The 26,995-nt window shown below is 34.9% G+C and overlaps 1 protein-coding gene across 1 annotated transcript in view; it reads left to right on the top strand.

The window, feature by feature from the left end:
* Hacl (2-hydroxyacyl-CoA lyase) overlaps positions 1-26,995 on the top strand; it is a 270,179-nt gene that overhangs the window by 39,166 nt on the left and 204,018 nt on the right. Inside the window, exon 6 of the mRNA XM_090403161.1 lies at positions 17,370-17,447. Coding sequence (XP_090259287.1) covers positions 17,370-17,447 — 78 coding nt within the window. The remainder of the gene's footprint in view (positions 1-17,369; positions 17,448-26,995) is intronic.

Here is a 26,995-nt window from a genome sequence, read left to right as displayed (position 1 = left end):
CACTTATACATTCAAAGCTAGATTATGGGTCTCAAGTCTATGGTTCTACAAGACAGTATGGTTGGATTCCATCCATCATCAGGATATATGGATAGCTACTGGTGCCTTTCGCACATCACCCACTCAAAGTCTTTATGTTGAAGCAAATGAACCAGCTCTGTCACTTTGATGGAAACAGTTATCTCTTAATTATGCCCTAAAGATAAAGTCTCTTCCAGATCATTCTACATGGACTAGTCTCTTTTCTCTGCACTGGGAAGCTCAATACCACACACTTCAAACTGCCATTTGTCCTTTTGGTATGCATGTTAAAAAGACCATGCAAGCTGTTGATATAAATGTTGACAACATTTGCTTACACTAAACATAACAGCATCCCTCCATGGCAGGTTTGCACTCCATCCTGCAACCTCTCACTTTGTCAGCTATGGAAATCTCATACTCCATTATCCGTCTACCTCCAATTTTTAATGCACGCAGAGCAGCACACTCTGATTTCTTGCCTATCTATACTGATTGTTCAAGAACTAATACCTCTGTTGGCTGTGCTGCTGTGTTTCCCTGATATTATCTCCAAACAGATCCCACCTGATTGCAGTAATTATACAGCAAAGTTACATACCATTCAGCTTGCACTTGTTCATATAAAAGAAAACTGCTGCCAAAAGTGTATAATTTATACAGACTCATTGAGCTCTTTACTTGGAACTTCTTTGGGAGATGGACTGAGTCCTTGACTCTTCATCCCTTCATCTGATTTTAGCTGGTGTATGAGGGGATTATTGTGGATAATTTCCCAATCATTGTAAGCTGTATTAGCTTTCTCTTGTGATGGCAGATTTCAGTTTTTTTATATTTGAAACAATCTGAGGGTTTGTAGTCTGCTGCCTGTCGAAATAGTTGATTTGGGTGATTATCTGTGATTGTGAAGAATTTTTCTGCAATGCCTGTCATGTAGATCTTGATATCTGGAAGGTTGGCTTCTTAGTAACTAGAGGTTTCTGATGAACCAAGGGGGCATTGAATGCCATTCGTAGGCATTCAATGGTAGACTTATTAGGCATTCAATGGCAAATCTTAGGCAGACATGCAATATGTAAACTGCATATTACTGCATAATTAAGGGGGTGCTCAAGGGTCAAAGCTGTATAACTGAGAGAAGATCTCCACATAGCCTTTATAGGAATGTGGAGAACCGACCAGGGCTTCTGACCTAATGTTCAATCCTCACCTTCTCGTGGTGCACCCTGTTGGATATCTACTTGGATACTGAACGAACGAAGATGGGCTGGCAATTTGGGATTTAGCCAACCAAATTGTATTCTTATTGGTTAAACCAAAATAAAAAAAATGATGGTACAACATGACATAATTTCATGCCAGCTGGGACGTCACCCGGTTAAACAAGGCCCCCATTGTTTTTGCCAGGGAACCAAAGCCAACAGCGAAAAGTCAGCTACTGAAACAAATCTGAAAGCACACTCTAACTCAACATCACCAGAGTTAAAGATAGGTACTATCAACATAAGAAGCCTGAATGGCAAAGAAATGGAGCTAGCTCAGGAATTAGATAAGTACCAGATCGACATAACAGGGGTGACTGAAACAAAAAAGACAAAAACTGTTGAGATCTATCTGAGCAATAAACACGAAATGTTATATTCAGGAAATGACAATCAAGGAAAAGAAGGAGTAGCCATAGTATTCAACACAAAATACGAGGCTCATCTTCTTGAATGGCAGGCAGTCTCAAGTAGAGTGATGTGGGCAAATATCACAATGGGGAATTGGACAATGAGACTTATTTGTACCTATGGTCCCACAGAAGGTTCTACTAAGGTAGAAGTGGAGGAATTTTTTGATGCTTTAGAAAAAGCAACTGTCACAATGAAAAAGGAAAAGTTGATCCTTGCTGGGGATCTAAACAGCAGAGTAGGAAATGATTGTGAGACATACAAAAATATTTTGGAAAAATTTGGAGAGAAGAACAAAGCTAATAATAATGGCAAATATCTGTTGGATTTCTGCTCAAGACATGGACTGGTTATTACTAACACCATTATATCAAGAAGGTGGTAAGATATTCTGGAGGTTGTTGAAGAAGCTTAGAAATGGACGAAGAGTGCTGTAAAAGGAGTTAAAGATAATAAAGGTGACATGAAAACAGGAGAAAAGGATATCCTTGAAGTATGGAGTAATTACTTCGAAAAATTGCTAAATAAAACAAGCAGTTATAGCACAGTGGTAAAAAACACTCAACACACATACAGTCAGGAATACATATCCTTACTTGAATTAGAAAAAGCCATCAAAGGCTTGAAATGTGGAAAGGCAGCAAGCGTAGATGATATTCGACCAGAAAAGCTGAAGTATGGTAGTATAAAAGTCTTACAGTGGCTGCACTGCATAGATCAGAAAGCCTGGACAGAGGGACGAATTCCCGATGATTGGAGTAGAGCTCTAATAGTACCCATATATAAAAAGGGAAACAAAATTGAATGTGAGAATTTCAGAGGTATTTCCCTACTGAGTGGTCCTATGCAAGTATACTTGAGAAACGGTTAAGAAGAATTGTTGAAGAAAATCATGGTGAAGAACAAGCTGGATTCAGGCCAAATAGAGGCTGTCTGGATCAGATCTTCACTTTACGACAGATAGTTGAGAAAGTATGCGAATATAACAAAGATCTGTATTTAAGTTTTGTCGATCTGGAAAAGGCATATGACAAGGTGCTGAGAGAGAAGCTATTCAATATGCTACAGTTATATGGTGTCAATGGGGCATTATATCAAGCAATACTTAGTCTTTATTTGATTTGTAAGTCAGCAATTAGAATTGAAGGAAGCACAGAAAGATCGTTTAATGTTAAATCTGGTGTGAGACAAGGATGTACACTATCCCCTCTGTTATTCATTATCTATATAGATCACATTATGAAGGAAAGTGGTATTACATCATATATCAGAATTGGAGATGTTAATGTAAGTTCTTTGCTTTATGTGGACTATGTTATACTTTTAAATAAATTCGCTACAAGTTTGCAAGGTTCTCTGACTAAATTGAATAACTGTTGTAATAGATATGGTGTGAAGGTCAGCATTAAAAAGACAAACACAATGAAAATGGGCACAAAAATTGAAAATATCATTTGCATTATGATAGTAGAACCTATAGAACAAGTAAAACATTTCAGCTAATTAGGCACGATTTTTAGTGAAGATGGTAAATTAAATATAGAAATAAACAACAGAATCAACAAAGCTGGTATTGTAGGAAGTCAACTGAATAAATTCATATGGAATAAGAGAGAAATTAGTCGGGACACTAAATTAGATGTATACAAGACAGTATTCCAGCCAGTTTTAACTTATGGATCTGAGAGCTGGGTCAAAAGTAAAAGACTAGAGACCGCAGATATGAGAGTCCTGAGAAAGATTAGATGCGTGAACAGATGGCATCAATGGCAATATCATATTAAAAACTAGGATATTAGTTTTTAATATGATATTGTCAGCATCCAGGAATGCGTTAGCAGAGCTAATCTCAGGTGGTATGGTCACTTAAACAGAATGGGCGAGGAAAGATTAGCAAAATAAGTGTTCTCTGCCAGGTTGGCAAGAAAACGACCCAGAGGAAGACCAAGATATAGCTGGATTGATATGGTACAAAGTGCCTTAGACCAGAGCTTCCTAAACTGTGAGCCGCGGCCCCCTTGGGGGCCGTAGGTTTTTTTGAGGGGGGGGCGTGAAATAATGAAAACAAATTTAAACTGTTTTAAGACTAAGTAGATTTTTTTTATTTTAAAAGAAACGTATTTAACTTTTATTATTTATTATTTCTTTTTTGCTATTTTTTATATTTTAATGGAAAAATTCACACATTGGTGTTGGTTTACAAACTTTGCTTCCAGTGTGTTTCGGCACTTAATGAATATTAGTAAATATTGCTTATTCATATGTTTAATTTCAAAGCAGTGGTTAATTGTATTTACTTCGAATGCTCTCCAGGGAAGCTCCAAATCTTCCTGTCCCTTTCATCACGCATTTGTAATCAGTGACTGTTGATATTGACTTTATATACGTATCAAAACTCGTTTTATATTATCAGTCATCCGAACTAGTTTTCTGTTGACAATAAAAGTTTCGCATATACTTCACAGATGAAAAAAAAAAAAGCTTAAACAAGTTCATGTGGGGATATAGTAACTTGCTTGCAGTGGTAAACAACACGCCCTCCCGCAGAGGAAATAAAAACAAGTACTTTTATTATGCCAGTGAATAAGGTATGAGGTGTCTGTGTAATATATTTCTCAACAAATAGTGCAATTAGAGACAACTGGGATAAAAACACTAATTAATGAATCACATGTCCCCTCATACAGAAACTATTCTGTATATATAGACTGAAACAAAACCATATGTTGCATGTGCAAACACAGTATCTAACTAAAAACTATTGTTATTAATTAGATGTGTGCAAGTTCGATTTCCCAAGGCAGCAATAAAATTCAACCGAACGTGTTAAAATTCGTAAAAGTGCTAAAACTAAGTAATATATATATATATATAATGAATGTTATGGCAGTTTCACATATGGAATTCGGTTGAAGAGAGTTAGCATTTCAACTCAATTGTCAGCTATGCTTTTATCTTTCAGTTGCGTGATCTTTTGTTAATACCGCACCAATCATATGCACCTTTTAATAACCTGCCTTTGCTGTCTGTTTCGAGTTAGGCTTAATTACCGTAAAAGGAGAAAAGTCACAAAAGAGAAAAATGTTCCTGGTTCGGGGATTCCCTTATTCATGTAACATTCACTAATTTCATGTTATCAGTCTGTGGTGTGCCAGTATCGGTAAGTGGTGATATTATTTGATCTATTCTACGTTAAAAAATTTAACCCTGAGATGGATAAGTGGCTGATAAAAAAAAAAAAAAAAATCCTGCGAACAATCAGAAACAGACTAAAAAACAGGCAAAAAATGTAATATATGCATTTGATTTTTGCAATATTCACTGTGTATGTTTTGTATTGAATATAAATATAATAAATATTATAATAATATATCTCTCTATTACGATTTTTTTTCGAGGGGGGCCGTGAAATATTTTAATTTTTGCAAAGGGGGCCCTGACATCTAGAAGTTTGGGAAGCACTGCCTTAGACGATAGAAATATAAGATCTGATAATGTTGGAGTCTTGACAAGTAACAGACTGATTTGGAGGAAAATTGTAGATAGGAAGTTAGTAATGATGTAAATTTTTCATGTAGTACTATCATATCCTGTACACCCCTTGAGGGCACATGGCAGGAATTTGATAACTTTAACTTTTTTTTATTCTTTATTTTTGTTATAATGCCTAGAGATTTTTTTTTTATTAGTTATGAAAAACCACATCACATAATGCCTTTCATTTTTGGCTTCACAAAGGGCTGTACCTTTCTATGACATGTTCCATGATAGTACTTAATGTTTCTGGCTGCAGTATCCTAATTTCTGTACAAATGTTCTTCTTCAATTGTTGGATTACCTGAAACCTATTTATATAGACCTTTTCCTTCTGGTAAACCCATGGGAAGAAGTCAGGAGCTGTCAGATCTGAAGAATGTGATGGCCAATTAATTGGAGATTTTCACAAAATTTCTGACATTAAAATGGCATTTTTGAGGCTTTGCATGCTTTTGCTCATTCTTGGGTTGTGTACATTTCCATGATTAATTTCCTAAATGTTCCTTAGAATACCTGAAAATCATCATCAAATTCCTGACATGTACCCTCAAGGAGTGCACAGGATATGATAGTACAACATGAAAAATTTACATCATTACTAATTTCCTATCTAAAATTTTCCTCCAAATCAATCTGTTACTTGTCAAGACTCCAGCATTGTCAGATCTTATATTTTTATCTTCTAGGACACTTTTTTACCTTATCAATCCATCTATATCTTGGTCATCCTCTGGATCTATTTCTTGCCGACCTGGCAGAGAACAAGCGTTTTGCTAATGTTTCCTCTCCCATTCTGTTTAAGTGACCATACTACACCTGAGATTAGCTCCTCTTACACATTCCTGGATACTAACATTGTCAAGTTCTTTCCTATTCTCCTCATTTTTAATATGATATTGCCATTAATACCATTTGTTCACGTCCCTAATCTTTCTCAGGACTCGCATATCTGCGGTCTCTATTCTTTGCTCAAGTGTTTTACTTCTAATCCGGCTCTCATATCCATAAGTTAAAATTGGTTTAGAACACTGTCTTGTATACAGCTAATTTAGTGTTTTGACTAATTTCTCTCTTATTCCATATAAATTTATTCAGTTGACTTCCTACCATACCAGCTTTGTTGATTCTCTTGTCTATTTCCATATTTAATTTACCATCTTCATTAAAAATCATGCCAAGTAGCTGAAATGTTTCACTTATTCTGTAGGTTCTCCATTTCCAGTGCAGTTGATATTTTCAATACTTCTGCCTATTTTCATTGTCTTTGTCTTGTTATAACTGACCTTCGTATCATATCTATTAGAACAGTTATTCAATTTAGTCAAGGAATCTTGTAGCAGATTTATTTAGAATTAGCAAAGAGCTTACTAATTTAGATTAGCAAAGAGCTGACATTGACATCTCCAGTTTTGATATCAGGATTAATACCACTTTCCTTCATAATGTGATCCATATAGAAAATGAATAACAGAGGGAATAATGTACATCCTTGTCTGACACCAGATTTAACATTAAACAATCTTCCTGTACTTCAATTTTAACTGCTGACTTGCAACTCAAAGAAAGACTAAGTATTGCTTGATATAATGCTCCACTGACAACATGTAACTGTAGCGTATTGAATAGCTTCTCTCTTGGCACCATGTAATATGCCTTTTCCAGATCTACAGAACTTAAATACAGATCTTTGTTATATTCCCATGATTTCTCAACTATTTGTCATAAAGTGAAAATCTGCACCTGACAGGCTCTGTTTGGCCTGAATCCTGCCTGTTCTTCACCCAGCTTCTCTTCCACAATCCATCAACCAGTTTCTTCAGTATACTGGCATAAATCTTACCAGAAACGCGACCTCTGTAATTCTCACATTCAGTTTTATTTCCCTTTTTATATATGGATACTATGAGAGAGCTACTCCAATCATCTGGCATTTGTCCCTCTGTTCAGGCCTTCTGAACTATGCAGTGCAGCCTGTAAGACTTTTATACCTCCATACTTGGGCATTTCTGGTCAAATATCTACTCCAGCTGCCTTTCCACATTTCAGACTTTTGATGGCTTTTCTATTTCAAGTATGGGTATGTATTTTTGATTGCATTCCTGATTGTTTTATTTAGCAGTTTTTCGAAGTAATTACTCCATACTTCAAGGATATCTTCTTTATCAGTTTTCAAGTCACCTTTACCATCTCTAATTCCTTTTACAGGTCTTTCCTGCATTTCTGACTTCTTTCAACAACTTCAGGGATATCTTGCCACCTTCTTGATATATTTTTTTTTTTCTTACCAAAGTTTTCCCATGACTTATTTGCCAGGAACTATTGATATGCTTTCTTCTTTTCCTTCACTGCCTCTTTAACTTTATGTGTCCACCATAGAGTTCTGCTTTTTCTATCCTTACTGACAACCTCGCCACATGCCTCTCTGACTGAATCAATCGATGTTTTCTTCAGGGCTTGCCACTGAATTGCCAAAGTTTAGTTCTTGTTCACAAACTCTTTCATTTTTTCTTCAATAATCTTTGTGTATTTTAGTCTATAGTTCACATCTGAGAGCTGCTCAACTTTTATTCACTTTAAAACTTTCTTACATGTTATTCTTTTCGATATGATATTCAATTTTATCCTAGTCAAGACTAATTGGTGATCACTTCCAATTTCAGATCCTCTGTACACTCTAGGTTCCTGCACCAGAGAGAAAACATCACTATCAACAATAACATAGTAACACTTTTCTTATTTCTTGGCTGTTCTCTCCATGTGAATTTGTACACATTTTTATGTTGGAACATGGTGTTAGTAATAACCAGTCCATGTCCTGAGCAGAAATCCAACAGGTATTTGCCATTATTATTAGCTTTGCTTTTTCCTCCAAATTAATGCCCTATTGACACCATATAAATGTAGCATATTGAATAGCTTCTCTCTTGGCACCTTGTCATATGCCTTTTCCAGATCGACAAAACTTAAATACAGATCTTTGTTATATTCCCATGCTTTCTCAACTATTTATTGCAAAGTGTAGATCTGATCCTGACAGCCTATATATACAGCATGAATCCAAATAGAAAAGCTTGTTCTTCACCAAGCTTTTCTTCCACAATTCTTCTCAACCGTTTCTCAAGTATACTGGCATAAATCTTGTCAGGAACACTCAGTAGGGAAATACCTCTGTAATTCTCACATTCAGTTTTATTTCCATTTTTATGTATGGGTACTATTGGAGCTCTACTCCAATCATCGGGAATTTGTCCCTCTGTCCAGGCTTTCTGAACTATGCAGTGCAGCCACTGTAAGACTTTTATACTACCATACTTCAGCTTTTCTGGTCGAATATCATCTACGCTTGCTGCCTTTCCACATTTCAAGCCTTTGATGGCTTTTTCTAATTCAAGTAAGGATATGTATTCCTGACTGTATGCCTGTTGAGTGTTTTTTACCACTGCTATCACTGCTTGTTTCATTTAGCAATTTTTCGAAGTAATTACTCCAAACTTCAAGGATATCTTTTTCTCCTGTTTTCATGTCACCTTTATCATCTCTAACTCCTTTTATAGCACTCTTCATCCATTTCTAAGCTTCTTCAACAACCTCCACAATATCTTACCACCTTCTTGATATTTAATTTCTATGTTCTTGCCAAAGTCCTCCCATGACTTTTGTTTAGCTAGTTTTACACAGTGTTTCGCTTTCTTACATCTGTCTCTGTATTCTCTAAGAGCGAAAGCTGACTTATTTGCCAGGAACTATTGATATGCTTTCTTCTTTTCCTTCACTGCCTCTTTAACTTCCTGTGTCCACCATGAAGTTCTGGGTTTTCTATCCTTGCAGACAACCTCACCACATGCCTCTCTGGCTATATCAATCAGGGTTTTCTTCAAGGCTTGCCACTGAATCTCCATGGTTTGGTTCCTGTTCTCAAACTCCTTCATTTTTTCTTCAATAATCTTTGTGTATTTTAGTCTACAGTTCACATCTGAGAGCTGCTCAACTTTTATTCGCTTTAAAACTTTCTTACATGTTCTTCTTTCCAATATGAAATTCAGTTTTATCCTGGTCGAGACTAAATGGTGATCACTTCCAATTTCAAATCCTCTGTACACTCTAGGTTCCTGCACCTGAAAGAAAACATCACTATCAACAATAACATAGTGAGACTTTTCTTATTTCTTGCCTCTTCTCTCCATGTGAATTTGTGCACATTTTTATGTTGGAACATAGTGTTAATAATAACCAGTCCATGTCCTGAGCAGAAATCCAACAGGTATTTGCCATTATTATTAGTTTTGCTCTTTCTTCCAAATTTTCCCAAAACATTTTTGTATGTCTGGCGATCATTTCCTACTCTGGAATTTAAATCCTCAAGAAGGACCAACTTTTCATTTTTCATTGTATTAGTTGCTTTCTTTAAAGCCTGAAAACAGTCCTCCACTTCTATCTTAGTGGAACCTTCTGTGGGACCATAGGCTGTAAGTTTCATTTCCAGTTCCCCATTCTGATATTTGTTCACATCACTCTACTTGAAATTGCCTGCCATCCAAGAAGATTAACCTTGTATTTAGAGTTGAATCCTATGGCTACCCCTTCTTTTCCTTGATTGTCATTGCCTGAATATACCATATGTATTTATTATTCAAAAAGATCTCACCAGTTTTTGTCTTTACCTGAAAATATGAAAGGAAAAAAATTAATAATCAAAAAATGTATTCACTTTTTAAACCCCCTTCGTGTGAGTTACAGACCAACCAGTATAAATATATCTACATGCTATTTTTATATTAGACTATTATTTTACCTGTTGCAGAATTTGTCATTCCCATAGTTATGTATTTCATGTCCTTTTTGTAAGAAAAGGACGAAATGAAATTCCTTATACATCGTCCTTTTCTTACGAAAAGGACGATGTGAAAGGAATACCGTTTGCATAAGAATGACGTCCATTATGAACGTTATAAGCAGCAGGCTAGAATAGTCAACTGTTGTACGGAATGCAAAGTCTGATTATGAAAAAGAACTGGCTCTGTGTGCTCAAGACAACCCACAAGAATTCTATCGATATGCTGCAAGTAAAAGAAAGAATGAATATGAAAGAATAACTCTTCTAAATCCAGATGGCATGAGGGTTACAGATGCAGAAGAGGTTGTTCATTTAATGAGTGTCCAGTTCGTTAAAACTTATCAACCTGGTGAATGCAACATTGAGCTCACTGTTACCTCTTCACTAGATGAAGAAACGCAGCTGTGTGTGTGAGGCCGAGGTATTAGAGTTATTGCACAAACTGAATAAGAATTCAGCAATAGGGATTGATGGAATATCAGCATGTGTGCTAAAAGTGTGTTCAGCTGAACTGGCCAACCAGGATGTTTATTATTAGTCTCAGAACAGGGAAGATTCTGCAGGAAGGAATATATGGTAATTCTATTGCACAAGGGTGGTGCAAAGACCCATGCATCCAACTATCGACCAGTTGGTATCTCAGGAGCGGTTGTAAAGATTTTTGAAAAATTGGTTAGGGCCTGCATTCAGAAATGGATTGACAGTGAATCTCTACTTTGCAATGAACAACATGGGTTTACTAAGGAAAGGTGATGTTTTAGCAACTTGCTCACATTCTATAACAATTTACCATTGAACTAGACGAGGGGAAATGGATACACCATGATACTTTTTGATTTTGCTAAGGCTTTTGACAGAATACAGCATGACAGACTGCTGCATAAATTGGAGAAAATAGGTTTGGGTTATACAATATTAGCATAGATAAGAGGATGGCTGACTGACAGATATCAAAAAGTGGTATATGGGGGATCTAAGTCTGCAAGATTTAAATCTCCCTATCTGTAGAGAGGCTTTCTATTGCCCATTAATACAAGAAGACTTTAGGCGGGCTAAAGGCTGGTCCCATTATCAAGGTACCTTAATTGAGTCAGTACCTGCAGAACATGAGATGGGCATGTTTGCTGCACTCTTCTGTAGATGGTGCTCCTTTAAAAGAGTCATATCTGGTGCATCCCCAGCATGATTGGGTAAAGGATGGCACCAGACTCCTCCCTGGGTTTGAGTATATTGACCTTATTAGGATGAGGATCAGTGCCCTACCCATTTGAGCCCGAACAGCTCGATGGGGCAGTGACGACTCAAACTGTAGGGCTGGCTGCCAATACAGTGAGACATTGTCTCATATAGCCCAGTGTTGCTTCCGCACTCATGGGGTCCACTTGCGGAGGCATGATGCCGTGGTCTCCATTCTGAACAACTGCTTTAAGAACAAAGGTTGGGAGACTGCGGTGGAACCACGTTATAAGATGTCTGCGGGTTTACATAAGCCAGACTTAGTGATTAAAAGTGATGGTGATGTTTCGGTAGTTGATGCCCAGGTTATGGGAACAGGGCACCCACTAGCCTATTGCCATAATAATAAGGTAAACTATTATAAGAATAACCAAGATCTAGTTAGTAAGATCTGGGAGGAGCATGGAACAACTCAGAGGCTTACCAGCACCACCATCTCTTTACATGGTGTATGGAGCGCAGATAGTTATAAAGACTTAAAGCAGCTTGGGCTTATGCAGAAGGATATAAACGTTTTTTCCTTGAGGGCCCTACAGGGCACACTGGTGGCATGTCATTGCAACCAGAGCATGACTACAATGATAACTAGAACAGGCATAGGGTAAAACACTTGTAAAGGCTTAAGCCTATATCAAGTCTGGATGTGATGTAAGGGTAGTACTGCCCATAACTAGTACAAAGATTATAAAAAAAAGAAATAATAAAAAAAACAAATAACAAGTGGTGTATTACAAGGATCAGTGCTTGGTCCACTGTTATTCAATCTGTACATTAATGATATTGGGAAGGATTTGACAAGTGACATAGTTATTTGCTGATGATGCAAAGATAGGTAGGGTAATCAGGAATGCTGCTGATATGCAGTCTTTGCAGTATGATTTGAACAGGCTTTAATTGTGGGCATGGGAAGATGGGTGTCAGTAAATGTAAAGTCATTCACTTTGGCATGATTAGATATCCAATGTCGTACTATATTAGTGGGATTAGGCTAGAAGAAACCAAGGCTAGGGATCTCGGAGTGTTAATATATAGGAAGTTGAAGTTTAGGGGCCATGTGAGAGAAGATTGCATATACAACTCAAAAGATAATTGCAATACTGAAACGAACGTTCACATGTAAAGATAAGGATGTTATTTTGCCTCTTTACAAGGCCTTGATAAGACCTCGCTTGGACTATTGTGTGCAGGACTGGTCTCTTGGTTTCAGTTGTGATTCTGATATATTGGAGAGAGTACAAAGGAGGGTGTTAAAAATATCAGGATTGTGGAATACTGATTATGAAGACAGATTGAGAATTTGTAGATTGCAGACACTAGCAAACAGGAGAAAGAGGGGGTGATATGATTGAGACTAACAAACTTCTGAAAGGATCATACAGGATTTCAATAAAATGTTGTGAGTTTTTGATAAGTATCTGAGTTGTGAATGTGTTGTTGTAAATTATGTCTAATAGTTGATGGAGTCTATTCTCCAACTTACACTCTAAATATCTAGCCAAAATTTTACAGCAACAAATTCATAACTCGGATACTTATATCAAAAACTCGCAACATTTTATTGAGAAATTAAAAAAACATCCCTATCTCTAAAGATGATATACTAGCTAGCCTTGACGTCACATCTCTGTTTACAAACATTCCAGTTGTGGAAGTCATCAACATCTTAGACAGATGTTGATGACTTAGATGTTCCCAAGAAACATCACTACGTTGTTCAATCATTGTTTAACTTCGAACTATTTTGTTTGGCAAAAAACCGTCTACAAACAACTTACTGGATTAGCCATGGGTAGCCCCCTTTCTCCTTCTTGTGCTGACTTATTCATGGAAGACCTAGAAGATAAAATCTTATCTCAAATTACCCCAAAACCTACAACTTGGTACAGATATGTAGATGACATCTTTATCATTTGGAATGATAAGAAAGAAGAACTAATGGAATATCTCAACAAAATCGATCGTTTCCACCATACTATCAAATTCATTAGAAATTGATAAAGATGAAAAACTTCCATTCCTAGACAACTTAATAAAGAAATAAACCAATAACAATATCAACCTGTCTGTGTATAGAAAACTTACAAATACTGGACATTACCTCCATTTCAACTTGTCACATCATATATACCAGGAACTTTGCATTATCCATATGCTTAAGAAAAGAACTATACAGTATACCACAAACCAAGATGACTTACAAGAAGAATTAACTATAATATCCAGAGAGCTATCCTTAAATGGTTATCCTAAAAGACTCATCAACAAGATTTTCTTTTCAGATATACCACAAAGACAACGTGATGACACCCAAATTTCCAAACAATTGGCTATCCTTCTAAAACCACACAATATCAGAGTAACATTCAAGCCAGTCAACACTATTTGGAAATTTTTAAGATCACCGAAAGACCCTTATCCATTCTATACGTACTCTGGAGTATATAATAGATCTCTAGAAGCTTTGAAATGAGACAGAAAGAGCACATAGGCTATGTTAGAAACAACAGACAAGATATTTCGAGCCTCTCTTCCCACTTCGCCACTACCAACCATCTTATTGAGTGGAATAAGAGTCATATGCCCTACATAGAAGAGAACTACTATTCCAGAACCTCCAAGGAAGCTGCTGTAGTCGCCCGTTCATTAGGATTAGACCTTGAACGGTCTAATCCTACCTGATATTTGGAAAACTTTAATTAGATCACTAAACACTAAAGAAATGAACTTTCACGCCAGTTACATTATGTCTCTCAACCAATAAATCGCGTACCTGCGACACGCGTATTGTCTCACGCCAAGTACTAATTTTGTATGACTGTCAGTTAAAACCTAGTTTGTTACCTTCATATCGCTTACCAATTGTATCCCTGAAGATGCTGATAGCAAAAATCGGTGAAACTAGTTAGATAATAAATATTACTCACTTGACTAACATTCCTAAAAAAAAAAAAATGAATTAGTTTCAAATTTATAATTAATTTTTAATATATACTCTTTTCTTATTCTTCCTCTCTTCCTTATTCTGCCTCTTCTTGTACATCACAGCTGGTCATTGCCTGTCCCATTTTACTGCTACTTGCAGAATCATTATTATATATGGTTGAAGAATGGATTTTATGCCAAGAGTTGTCGATTCTTAGATACTATATTGAAAAACTCTGAACATGACATGTTTCTGTAATGGGTTTTAACAAGCATGATAGATTTAACTGTGTCCAGTTGCAAGTGATTCCTTTCATTTGTCCATAATGAATTCATTAATGAAAAAATTCATTCAATAGAAGCATTTGATCCTGGTAAGGCCAAACAAAAACTTATAATTTAAGTTATTTCACTGTAAATAATTTTGTTCCTTTTTAAAATGACCAAAGATTTCTTTCCACCTATCCTCAAGTTTACAGCTGGCATTATTCCATTCATTAATTTTATACTCAGTTGCATACATTTTAACATGGCTGTACTCATCAAATAAGTTCTCTTCATTTAAGTTGAAATTTGGTAAGATGGTCTTAATTTCTTTGACACATTCCATTAAATTTTCCCAAGATGCAGGTGTGTTCAAGCAAGTCCATTCCATTTTAGTAAATACACTAAACTGATTTTGAGTCCATTCTTGAATATATTGAATCGCAGTGAAGTAGAAATTGGAGATGTCTCTAAATGATGATTCAGTCATTAAACCTTCTTCACAAAGAATTTTCATTTCAATTTTCACTTCACTCGGTAAATACTTCTCATTTTCACGCAATAAAATTTTCGTAATAAGAATGTCTATCTCTTTTTTTACCTCGCAACCCGTAGCATATTCTCTTTCGATTCGCTGGATTGCTTCAGAAAACATTTTCATCTGATATTTTAAAAATAGAAGATAAATGAACGACTTCTTATCACTGAAAAACATTTATCTTGAGACAAGAAATAGGATTTAAGCCCATCGTACATTTCAATAAAACAAATTAAACATGGCTGCAGTGAAAGCCATCGTGTTTTGCTATGACCTAAAATAGTCTTGTATTCAGTTTCGACAAAATCACAAAGATTTCAGACTTTCGACTCTGACAGTGAATTGGTGAAAATGCTAGAAAACGTTACCCAAAATTATTTGAATATCTATTGGTAAGATAGCAGCAGCAGTTTATACAGCATTATGTATAATGTGAGCTGCACAACCTACACCTATTAATTTTCTGTTTAATTTGTTTTGTAATTTAATAAAAACATTAATTTTACCTTTCCTTTTTAATCCACCAAAATTTGTGTTAGTATTATCTGCTGAAACACCTATTATTTTATCAGCAATGTTATTTTTGGGCAGAATTTAAAAATGCAATCACAAATTAGATTAGAAGTTTCTCCAGAAAGGCTAGAAAATTCTAATATTTCTATTGAAATCTCTTTATCAACATTGAAGTACCTCACATTGATAGGTACAATCTTAAGATCAATATGATTAGATGCATCTATGGATATGTAACAATATTTTACATTCCTCAGATCTTCCAATATTTCACTTTTTACATGTAGTGATAACATAGCCTTGCACTTCGTTTGTACACATAAAAATTTCTTATTCAAATCATTATTCAAATTATTCAAATTAATGAATTTTTTTTAAATAGAGGACGTACAATCCATAGATTGAAAACTGTGATAGTGTTTAACTGCATGAAAAACAAACGTAGCCTCTTGTGCAACCAACTCCATTTCTTGGCTACCTAACTTTTGATACTCAAAAAATGTCAATGATTGATCATGAACTTTTTTGCAGACACAGCAGACTTGTGCTTTTTTGTATTGACATGGTCAGTTATATCTGCCTTACCTCCGTGGCCAATGTTAAATTCTGCATGGCACACGCTACATTTCACTCTTGAGCTATCATCACAATCACTGCTTTTTGTTATGAAAATGAAAGGAAAAAGATCCTTCAATTTTTCATTGAAATTACTTTCTTTTGGGCATTTTGTAACAAATGGTATAACTTTAATGAATTTAAAAAATACAATATTCAGAATTAATGAGAATGCAAGAATATGAAATGAACAGTTCAAAACTAGGTTATATCACATACCCTGTAGCGATATAAAAACAATTTAGCGTCTGACACGTGAAGCTTAGTTTGCATAGCGTACGATATCTGATGGTCCGAAATATTTCTCATTGGTTGAAAGAAAATGAACTATCGTGGCACGTTAATATTCAAAAACATGTCGACCAATGAGAAACATTTCGGATCGTCGGATATCGTACGCTATGCGAACTAAGCTTGAGACAAAAGATTGCTAAAAATTTATGGCCGACCAGACGAACGAAATAGATGCCGTGGTTGTGATTAGTTAAACATACAGTTGGGCGACTGTCTCCCTCATTCTTACATTCTTTTCTCCAGCTGAATGAAATGTATGGAACTAAATCGTTTTCCCAAAATTCTAACATTCTGGTAATTCACCAAACTACAAAACAAATATGTCACTGCTTTTTGTTTTGTAAACATACATTTTTAAAAGCACCCAAAAATATTAAGACTTGTACTTATTCTTATTAGAAATGTTAATATTTTTATATTCTAAAAAATTCTGGACATTTAGCGTCCTGAACTAAACATATCGGGATGCCTGGACAGAAGTAATAAAACCAGGATGTATGGGATCCATACACATAAGCCTCTTATCCTCCATAATGAATACATTGCTAATGCACTACATCTTATGTAGTTCTGGCTGTTCAACTCCTTAAACATTTAATATCTTGATTATTATCATTGTGTCTTACTCTTTTATATCATTATTTGCACTATGTTCATTTATTAGTAATCAAAATTTAATCTACTTATCTTCTTTTCTGTCTTTCTTTCTTTTTTTTTTTTTTTGTACAACTATGTTGTAGCAATTATTCATCCTTTAAAATTATGTTGATTATGTGTTGAATTATTTTTTATAAGGTATCATTATAAAGAAACCTATAAAAGAATGAACTAACCACGAAATAGTTCTTATGATTCTCTTGGATCATTTATAACATCACACGTTTTGCATTTGTTTAATTTTAAAATGTTTGTTTTTTTGCAGGTTGATGCATGTCGATTATATTCAAAGTATACTTGTCGTCCCAGCAGTATATTCCAGATTCCATTTCACATAGAAAAAGTATGTGAGCGGATTTCATTATTTTGATAACGTTATCCTATGTTTGTACTTTAGTCCTACATCTGAATAATATTTTTATGTATTTATAAATATTTACATTTCTAACTATGGTGTTTACAAGATTAAAAAGTTTCTTTTGATTTTGTGCATTATAAATGCAATTAGTCGTTGAGAGAAATCAGTAATAATAACTCATGATATCAGCAGTGCATGGGAAGCATTTTAAAAATACTTCAGTGATGCATGATCAAGTTAAAAAAAATTCTGAGTTCAAAGAATAAATAAGGTATGAGAGAAATGAATGTGCAGTCTTATTAAGCAAGAGATTCTTAAGAAAAAGATGTGGAAGGAATACCGTGTGCAATTGATGTCAGTTATGAAAATTATGAGGCTCTGTTCAGTAGAGTTCCAACTATTGTATGGAAAGTTTGAGTTATGAAAAGAAATTGACTGCAAGCTAAAGACAAGACAAACCAAAAGAATTCTGCTATGTGCATGTAAAAGAAAGAATGAATGTGAAATAACTCTTGTCAGTGCAGATGGTATGTAGGACAAATGCATAAGAGATTGTTCAACTAATGAGTGCTCATTTTGCTCAAAGCTATCAACATAATATATGAAACATTGAGTTCACTACTACCTCTTCACTTGATGAAGAAACTTGGATCTATGAGGAGGAAATAGAGCTGTTGTACAACTGAATAAGAATTAAGGACTGATGGGATAACCAGCATAAATGCTAAAGGAGTGCTCAAACGGGTGTTTATTAAAAATTTTATTTTTTGAAAATATTTTTTAAATTCACTGCTCGTCATACAAAAAAATATTCTTTACATTTATTTAAATAAAGTTTTAGTTACTTGCTTCTGCACTCTCTAATGTATCATTATTGTCTGCATATCCAGCTCACTAGAATTGAGAATAAAATCCAAATGTGGAATATAGTAGAACTGATCACCTTTCCTTATTTGAGTCCTCCACATTACAGTAGCAATTTTGTGGATAATCATTACAAGTTTTGCACTACGTCTCTTGAACTTAACTCCTTATCCCTCAAGATCCCTCACCTCCTTGCATCTGATATGATAAACCTGATTAAGTTTATAACTTTCCTCTTGGCGACATTAAAATGACATCTTCATTTTAATGCCGCAAAATTTGAATAGGCTGGTACTTCAGGCAAAGTATACCAGCCTATTCAAATTCTTGTGTGACAACATCACGTTTCCTGATCTCTAAGTTAGCAGCATCATCAAATCTTCTCTCAAACCTTGAACTGTGTCATCGGTATATAAATTAAAAAAAAACTGGCATCAAAACAGAACTCTGTGGTATCCTGCTATGTTATCCTGCTGTGGTATCCTGCTAAAGAAATGTTGCTTTCTTTTTTGGGCCATTGCCCCCACCACCACTACACACAGATACACAACTTGCTGGCTCCTATTGGCCAACAGTTCCTGTAAACAGACTATCATCTGACTATCCATCTCCATTCCACTCAGCTTTAACATTAGTTTGTAGCATGGTACTCCATCAAATACTTCAATAAAATTCAGAAAAATCAACTTATCTCTCTGTTCAATACTCTGGGCAGTCTATTATTAAACATGGATTAAACAGATCCATGCCACTCTTTGGAAAGAATTCCATTCTCTTGAATCTAGACACTTTCACCACTATATCTGATATATATATATATACACTAGCTTATAAAATTGGACACCATTGACTTGGGTACTGTTTTCCTCTTTCTGCTCTTCTAGGATTGTTTCTGTTGTCAATCTCTTCTTGAACAACTGAGTCAAAGAAATACCAGCTCCTTTGCACATAATATATCAATCTAACTTTACATGTTCATAACTGTGTCTTGCATCTGTTGTACATCAGACAGGAAATACCAGCTCCTTTGCACATAATATACCATTTGGTATATTATGTGCACATCCAGTTGAGTAAAATTGTTAACATCAATCTAACTTAACATGTTGATGAGCCATTCAACAATCAAGTTAAGGAAATACCATCTCCTTGAACATAACACATTGGTAGCCATATCACATCCAGTTGAATTGCCTTGTATGCATCAGTCTAACTTCACATGTTCATAACTGTGTCTTGCATCTGTTGTACATCAGACAGGAACTTACTTAATTGTCCAATGTTCCTTCTACATTGGACAGGAACATTTTTACAAAGTTTAATTTATATGGCATACCAGCTTCAATAGTGTAATTTTATTTATAAAATTAGCAATTGCGAACTGTCTTAATGATATGGACAATTTCAAATGTAATTCTGATTTCAAGTTACATATATATTGATATAAATCATTATTTGCTTTACATAAACTGGTTGGTTTCTGTATTATGAACAGATGTAATTCTGCTTCCGAAAATTTGAAATAGGTTGTTAGAACATCGTATTGAGTTATAATGTATTTAACACCACAATAAAACTCCTACATTATTTTCCTTGCATCTATGCAGTGTGGTATCTATGGGAGGGGAGGTTTTTCGCTATACAGGTTCAGTTTCATTCCATTTGTCTCTAATTATAATTGTTTCTGTACTTCATAAAATGGTACAATAAAACTTCTTTGTATAATTATTATTATACTGGCACCTCCATGGAGTCCAAAGACTCATTGCAGGAGATCCAATCTATCCACACAATCTATCATACCTTTCCTTGAATCCATTAATAAACAAAGTACTCACAACTGACTCTGGCAACCCATTCCATTCATTCACAACTCTCCAAGGAAAAAAATCTAGTCCTCACACCCCTACTAACCACACTTTAATTCAACTTCCAGGGATGACCCCCTTATTCTGGTCCCTCTAGCCAGGTGCTGAAACATTCCTCCTGCATCTATCCTATAAAACTCTTAAAGCAACTTAAATGTTTTTATCATATTCTCTCTTTTTCTCCTATCAACCAATTTCTGCAATCCACACACCTTCCATCTATCCTCATAATGCAAAACATGCTCTTCACCCACAGACACCACACTGCACAGATGCAAGTGGGAGAGAATGTTTTTGTCTGTATAGGGTAAAACACTTAATTCAATTCTTCAGAAAGAATAAATGTGGTTAGTAAAAAATAGATTTGAATGGATTCAGAGTTAAGTGACTCAAGAAGGTATTGTTCAATTAGAGTCAGAAAAACTAGCGTTTATGGTGGGGGGATGCAAGTGAGTGTCAGTGCAAGCATCTTAGAGGTGAGTGAATCACATATGCTGAATGTAGTTCCTGAGGTTATTAACTTTAGTGGGATAATCAACACAAGGTATAAGAGAGGAATATTACAGTTTATGTTTGCTAATGCTAGAAGTATTCAGAATAAGGGAGAGGAGTTTTGACATTAGTTCCACTTGGTTGACGAAGGATATCACAGAGATAGAATGCAAGGGGTATAGTATTTTCATATAGTATAATAATCTGAACAGACAGATTAAAAGGAGGTAAAGTTTGTAAAAAAAAATAAATGGTTATCCAAAGAATGCAAAGAAATTGAGGATAATCTTTGTAAGAATAACCATACAGCAGCATACCAAATAAGAAATTAGCAAGTCTTTTGTTTCTAAGAGCTGATTAATTTAGGATAGAACAAATATTATTGATCATTAAAAAAATATTGAGAAGTTATGATTATTCAAGTGTGACGATAGCTTGGACCAACAAAATTTAGAGGGAATTGACCCAGTGATTATCCTATAGTTAGAGAAGTAGCAAGAGCCATCTTAAGATAAAAATCAGGAAAAACAGCAGGAATTGACAACATCCAACAGAACTACTTAAAGAACGGAGAGAACCTATTTGTACAATCCACTGCTAACAGGTGTGAAACACAGATCTAGCCAAAAGACTGGTGCACAATTTTATTCTTATTACCATTCCAAAAAAAAAAGAAAAAAGTGCAAAATTATTTTTGGACATCTTACCCTCATGTATTGCACCAAAAATGGAATTCAATTTTTCAGACTTCCAGGCTGGATTTAGAAAGAACGGGAGTACAATTGACTATATATTTATTCTCCATATCATTGGAGAAAAATATCTATAACATAATAAAGTAATGTGCCATAATTTTATTGACCTACAGAAAGCCTTTGATTCTATCGAATCATTCCGGTTTTGTGACCACATTTTTATTAAAAAGGACTGTTTTTTAAAACTAAACAAGTACTAAAAAACAAACCCGACAAGTTTCGTTAGTCATCAGACTAACATCTTCAGGGGTAAAGATGACTAACAGTTTAAAGCACAAACTATAAGAAATTACGAAAAAACGAGTTCATTTATTGGTATTATGAACATTAAAAAAAAATAATAATAAAATAATTTTTTTTTGAACATTATTATGAACATTAAAAAAAAATAATAATAAAATAATTTTTTTTAATGTTCATGATACCAATAAATGAACTCGTTTTTTCGTAATTTCTTATAGTTTGTGCTTTAAACTGTTAGTCATCTTTACCCCTGAAGATGTTAGTCTGATGACTAACAAAACTTGTCGGGTTTTTTAGTACTTGTTTAATTTAAAAAAAGTATTTTTTAATAAAAATTTGGTCACAAAACCGGAATGATTCGATTGAACTTCTTAACCACAGAAGCCTTTGATTCTGTTTGGCATGATGCCCCTTGGAAAATTTTGCAAATTATGGAATAGACAACAAAATAGTATGACTGATTTGAATTGCTGTACTCATCTTCTCAAATGATGATTGAAATCAAGTGGAATTACAGCACTCCCTTTCCAATGGAAAGAGTAGCGAGACAGGGGTGCAAATTATCACCAATGTTATTTAACTGCTTCCTCGAATATATTGTGTACGAAGCCCTGGAGAATTGATATTAGAGTGATGGTAGTAGGAAGATGAATAAACTAAAGTTTGCTGATCTTCTAGTGGAAAATAAATCAGATCTTCAGGAAATCACCACAAAATTAGTTTATACTCTTAAAATAAATCATGGTTTAACCATAAATACTCAAAAATAAAAAAACAATGACAAATATCTGTGCTTCTGATCAAGAAGGAAGTGCTGTAACAGAAACTGAAAAAATCCTACTAGAGGATACACCCATAGAAGAAGTTGGTCAGTTTAAATACCTACACGATATCTTTAATAAAAATTACAGATGAAGACAGGATATTAGAACAAAAATTGCAAAAGCAACAACAGTACTTCAAAAACTAAAACCAGTATGGGCAGATAACATGCTTACAATTACCAATAGATTATGCCTTTTGGACTTACTAGTTAATTCAGTACTTCTATATGGAAGTGAAACTTTGACCCTCGTATATTTGAAATGAGATACTGTAGATGACTCCTAAAGATGGCATTATGCATGCTTCAGAAGAAAGTATGCTATAGTTTGTGGAATACAAAAGAGTAATTTGATATAAAGTCACCTTCTCTGTATATAAGTAGCATAGGCTTGAAGATATAATTTCTTGTCACATAAAAACAGTCACTCTCTCTTTTAATTTCCTCTGTCTCAATTTTTCCTGTTTTAAGGCGAAAAGGTAATTTGTCTCTGTAGTATCAACTACTTAACTTGACCTCTAAGTGTCAGTATGTTTAGTGTTCCTATTCTCAGTTTTCTTTCCAATACAATTTATATCCGTCTAGTTTTAATTGTTTCTTTTAAGGTATAAATAAATCCCACTGTTGGCCAGAGTTATCCAGAACCTTTCATGTTCAGAATGAATCCTCATTTATCAGTCTTTCATATGCTATTTTTATCACCTTGCATATGTCCTTTTACTAGGTCTAAGAATTGTCCAATTCTAATACTTTTCAAAACTTCAGTATACTTTTTTCTTTTCAATGATCTGCTTATTCTTGTCATGCTTTATCAGTTGCATATCACTTATTTGTAATCTTGTGTACACTCCTATATTTTGGTCTAATCTCAGGACATTGCTATTAACAGTAACATATTTTTCTTGTAATATTATACTTTTTTTTCTTCTTTTGTGTGTGTGTGTGTGTGTGTGTGTGTGTGTGTGTGGAGGGTAATGTTTAGTTTGTATCCCAAGTAGAGACATTTTATCTCTACTTGGGATACAAACAGCTGTTTATATTTCCAATACAACTGTTTGCTAAAGTGCTGTGTTTTGTAAAGATGTTCCTGTAATGCTAATGGAGACAACATGTCAGCCATTATACATAACTTCTTGCTTGCCACTTTCATGGAGTGCGCATGCTCCCAGAAGAGTTTGATGGGTGATTGACAGCTGACAGAGGGAGCGTTCAGTATCGAGGTAACGAAAATAACAAGATAGTGTTCGGTATCAAAGTAATGGAGGAAAAACAAGAGAGCTAATGGAAGTTTAAAAACGCAGGCCAGCAAAATTTTGTTCTTAGGAAATTAAGTTTTTATGTGACAGTCAGGGGCATATTAATAGAAGATTCCAAAATAGGAATCGTAGAATTGTGAAACTTTAAAGTGGAGGAGGTAATACTGTAAATAAGTATTGGTAAATAAAAGAAAATATTGCAATTGACTGTCTATAAGAATGTTCGTGGAGGGATTGAAAATTTCATCTGTTTTAAGGATGCCGGATCTATCTGTTATTTCTACTGGAAAAGGAGACGGAATTTAGCAACTTAGATAAAGCAGTTTTTGCCGGTACAAAAAAATTAACAAAATTGAACTCTATGAGGTAAGAGTACTTATACTTCAGTGAATTCAGAATATCTTACTTCAGAGTCAGGAGGAATAATGTGTTCTATATAAGGGTGATGAGGAGGGATTCTATGGAAAAAGAAGAGAATCTTATATCTTCAGAAAAAGGCCTTAACAAAACAACTGACTGTGAACATTTTGTTATTGTGTAAACAAGATTTTAGTCTAGTAAAAGTGATTAAGTATATGTTAAACAAACCAGTAATAGAATGAGTCAGAAAATGGGTGATCTCTAAAGTGTAAGTTTATTTTAAAAGGCCTTGGATCCAGTTAATTTTGTAGTTAGTTGTGTAATTTTCATTGAAGTGTATATATTGTTTTTGTTTTATTAAATGTGTATATTTTGTATTTGGTCTTCAGTCAGTGATTTTTCGGATTCTGAAAGAAACAGTTAAAAGTCATTACACCAATCGGAATTGAACCACCCTTGTGCATAAAAAAAAAAATACTCGGAAGTAGAATTAATCATTATAGAGAAAATCTCATGACAAATGAGGATTGATAAAAATTAAATAATAAATAATCCCTCTTTATAACAAATGGCTATGGAGATCAAATCTCTTTATAACACAAATGTTTGCTATTTTCCAATAGCAGCAAAAGGAAATCAGGCCTCCTTTTGCTGCTATTACAGCCATTAATTACCCTTCAGGGTAGGTTTTTCACTAAGTTCTAGTAAACTGCTGCTGGAATTTGTTTCCATTCCTCCTGTAGTATGGTGAACAAATGATGAGTGTTGGTTGGGCAAGTAGGTCTGGCTTTGACTCATTCCTACGATACTCCATAGAGTTGAGGTCAGGGCTTTGGGTTGCCAGTTTAATTCTTCCATGTCTTCAAACCACAGAACTAGGACCCTTTGCTTTGTGAGCAGGCATCAGCATTTAAAGATCAGGACACAGAAACCAATAGGCCCAGTCCAAACCCCAGCTCATTATGCTACTGCCTCCAAATTTCAGATTGCCAGATTCTTTACCATGATTCATTGATCCACAGTCCAGTGATGTTTGCACCATTCCAGACAGTGCTAGGCATTAGCAGGTGTAATCAAGGGCTTGTGAGCTACAGCGTGACCATGAAACCCAAAGTCAAACACCTCCTGGCAAATACTTCTGTCACTGGCATCCATTTCAGAGCTCATGTGGAAGTAGTTTGTGATAGTTGTGAAAGCTGACTGATGAATACTCTGACAACACACTGGACCTACTTGTCCTGATAGCAAAGAATGTCTACACTGCTTATGTCCATATGCCTATGTTTATATAGCAATGTGGACATGTATCTGCATCATACGGGCAAGGCAATTAGAACTATGGAGATGTCTAGACACTTTTGGCAACATAGTGTATGTATTTTTCATAATATTTCTTTGATTTCATATTAGCATAATTGCTCTTTCATTGACACCTTTTCTTTTGATGGTGCCTGTCATTTCTGTTAAGAATCATGTCCACATTGTTTCAGTATTTGTTCACTGTGGCTCCCTGATGAAAAAGGTGGATCTTTGTATAACTGGGTGATATCCTAGTTATAGTACCCCACCAAGTCAGCATGATATGCAGTTATCCTGCACTGAAGATTTTTCTAGTCAATTTACTCACAGTACTCAATCTACGAGGATCTAAAATGTAATCTTTCAAATATACGAGGATCTAAAATTTGACAAATTAAAGATACCAAGAAATTATACACTTGGTTTAATCCTTTATCCAAGTGTAATCAAACAAAGTTTGCCCCTGAAGTATTTTCAGAACTGGGGAAACTCATGGTAAAGGTGGTATTAACACATCACTTGCCTTAGTATCCCATAAAGTATCCCTTAGTATCTCATAATGCATTATACAGCTCCCTTACGGACATGTATAATGCTATGCATTATCAGAAGGTCACTACGCAGACCGGTTTCAACGTTCATTGAGGTCTCGTCAGTGTGAGCCAGACCCAGAGGTGATACCAAGGTTGAAGTAATAATGCAGAAGTCATATTTTCATATACAAGTTGCCAAAAGGTGTCACACATTATTATAATACTCTGGATTAGATAGTTGTTGAAAGTTTTTCCATTTAGTTATACTATAAATTAAAGATACCAAGAAATTATTATTTTTATTATTTGACATCTCCAGGCAGTCCAAAGACTCATCGAGGGAGGGCACCTACTCTACAACTCTCTGTCTCCACCAACTACACTGATGCCATCTACTGCCCACCACTAGCATTTCCACAGACAATCGTAAACATCCATGCCCATCGTGGGATTCAAACCTGCAGCCTTTTGGCTGGAGAGTGGATACGCTAACCACTTGGCCAACCAGGCCGGCAAAAATATCCAAAATGGCAAAAGTAATACAGCTTTCCAGCCAACCTAAAATTATATACAGGTAACCCTCGTATAACGCGGATGTTAGGTTCCATAGAAATGGCGCGTGATATAAATCGTGTTATACGAGACATAGATCACATAGAAAAAGTAGGGTTAGGTTCTGAAATTGTTTTTTTTTTTTTAATTATATAAACAACAATGACATATCCAACAAAAACAATATTTTTATTTAATTCATGTAAGTTAAGAAAACATAAACTATGACAAATATTTAGTATAAAATTCTAAAAATTACAAATTGTACATAAATTTCATTGCACATAATGCATAAATGCTTTAGACACAATAAAATAAAGTGCATATTTTAATCGTCATCACAGTCTTTCGAAATAACATTTCATAGATGTTCTTTAAGTGGCCAGAGGTCGTCACCACTTGAAATCTCATGGACATCATTTTGTATAATTCTGATTGCATACTTCGGCTGGTTTAGTCATCAAGAAGTCTGTAATAAGACTTTGCTT

The sequence above is a fragment of the Typopeltis vanoorti genome, chromosome 13, assembly GCF_054136105.1.
Source record: "Typopeltis vanoorti isolate ZY-2024b chromosome 13, IOZ_Tvanoo_1.0, whole genome shotgun sequence".
Taxonomy (NCBI): domain Eukaryota; kingdom Metazoa; phylum Arthropoda; class Arachnida; order Uropygi; family Thelyphonidae; genus Typopeltis; species Typopeltis vanoorti.
The sequence above is the reverse complement of the archived record's forward strand: the minus strand, read 5'-3'. Positions and strand labels throughout refer to the sequence as shown.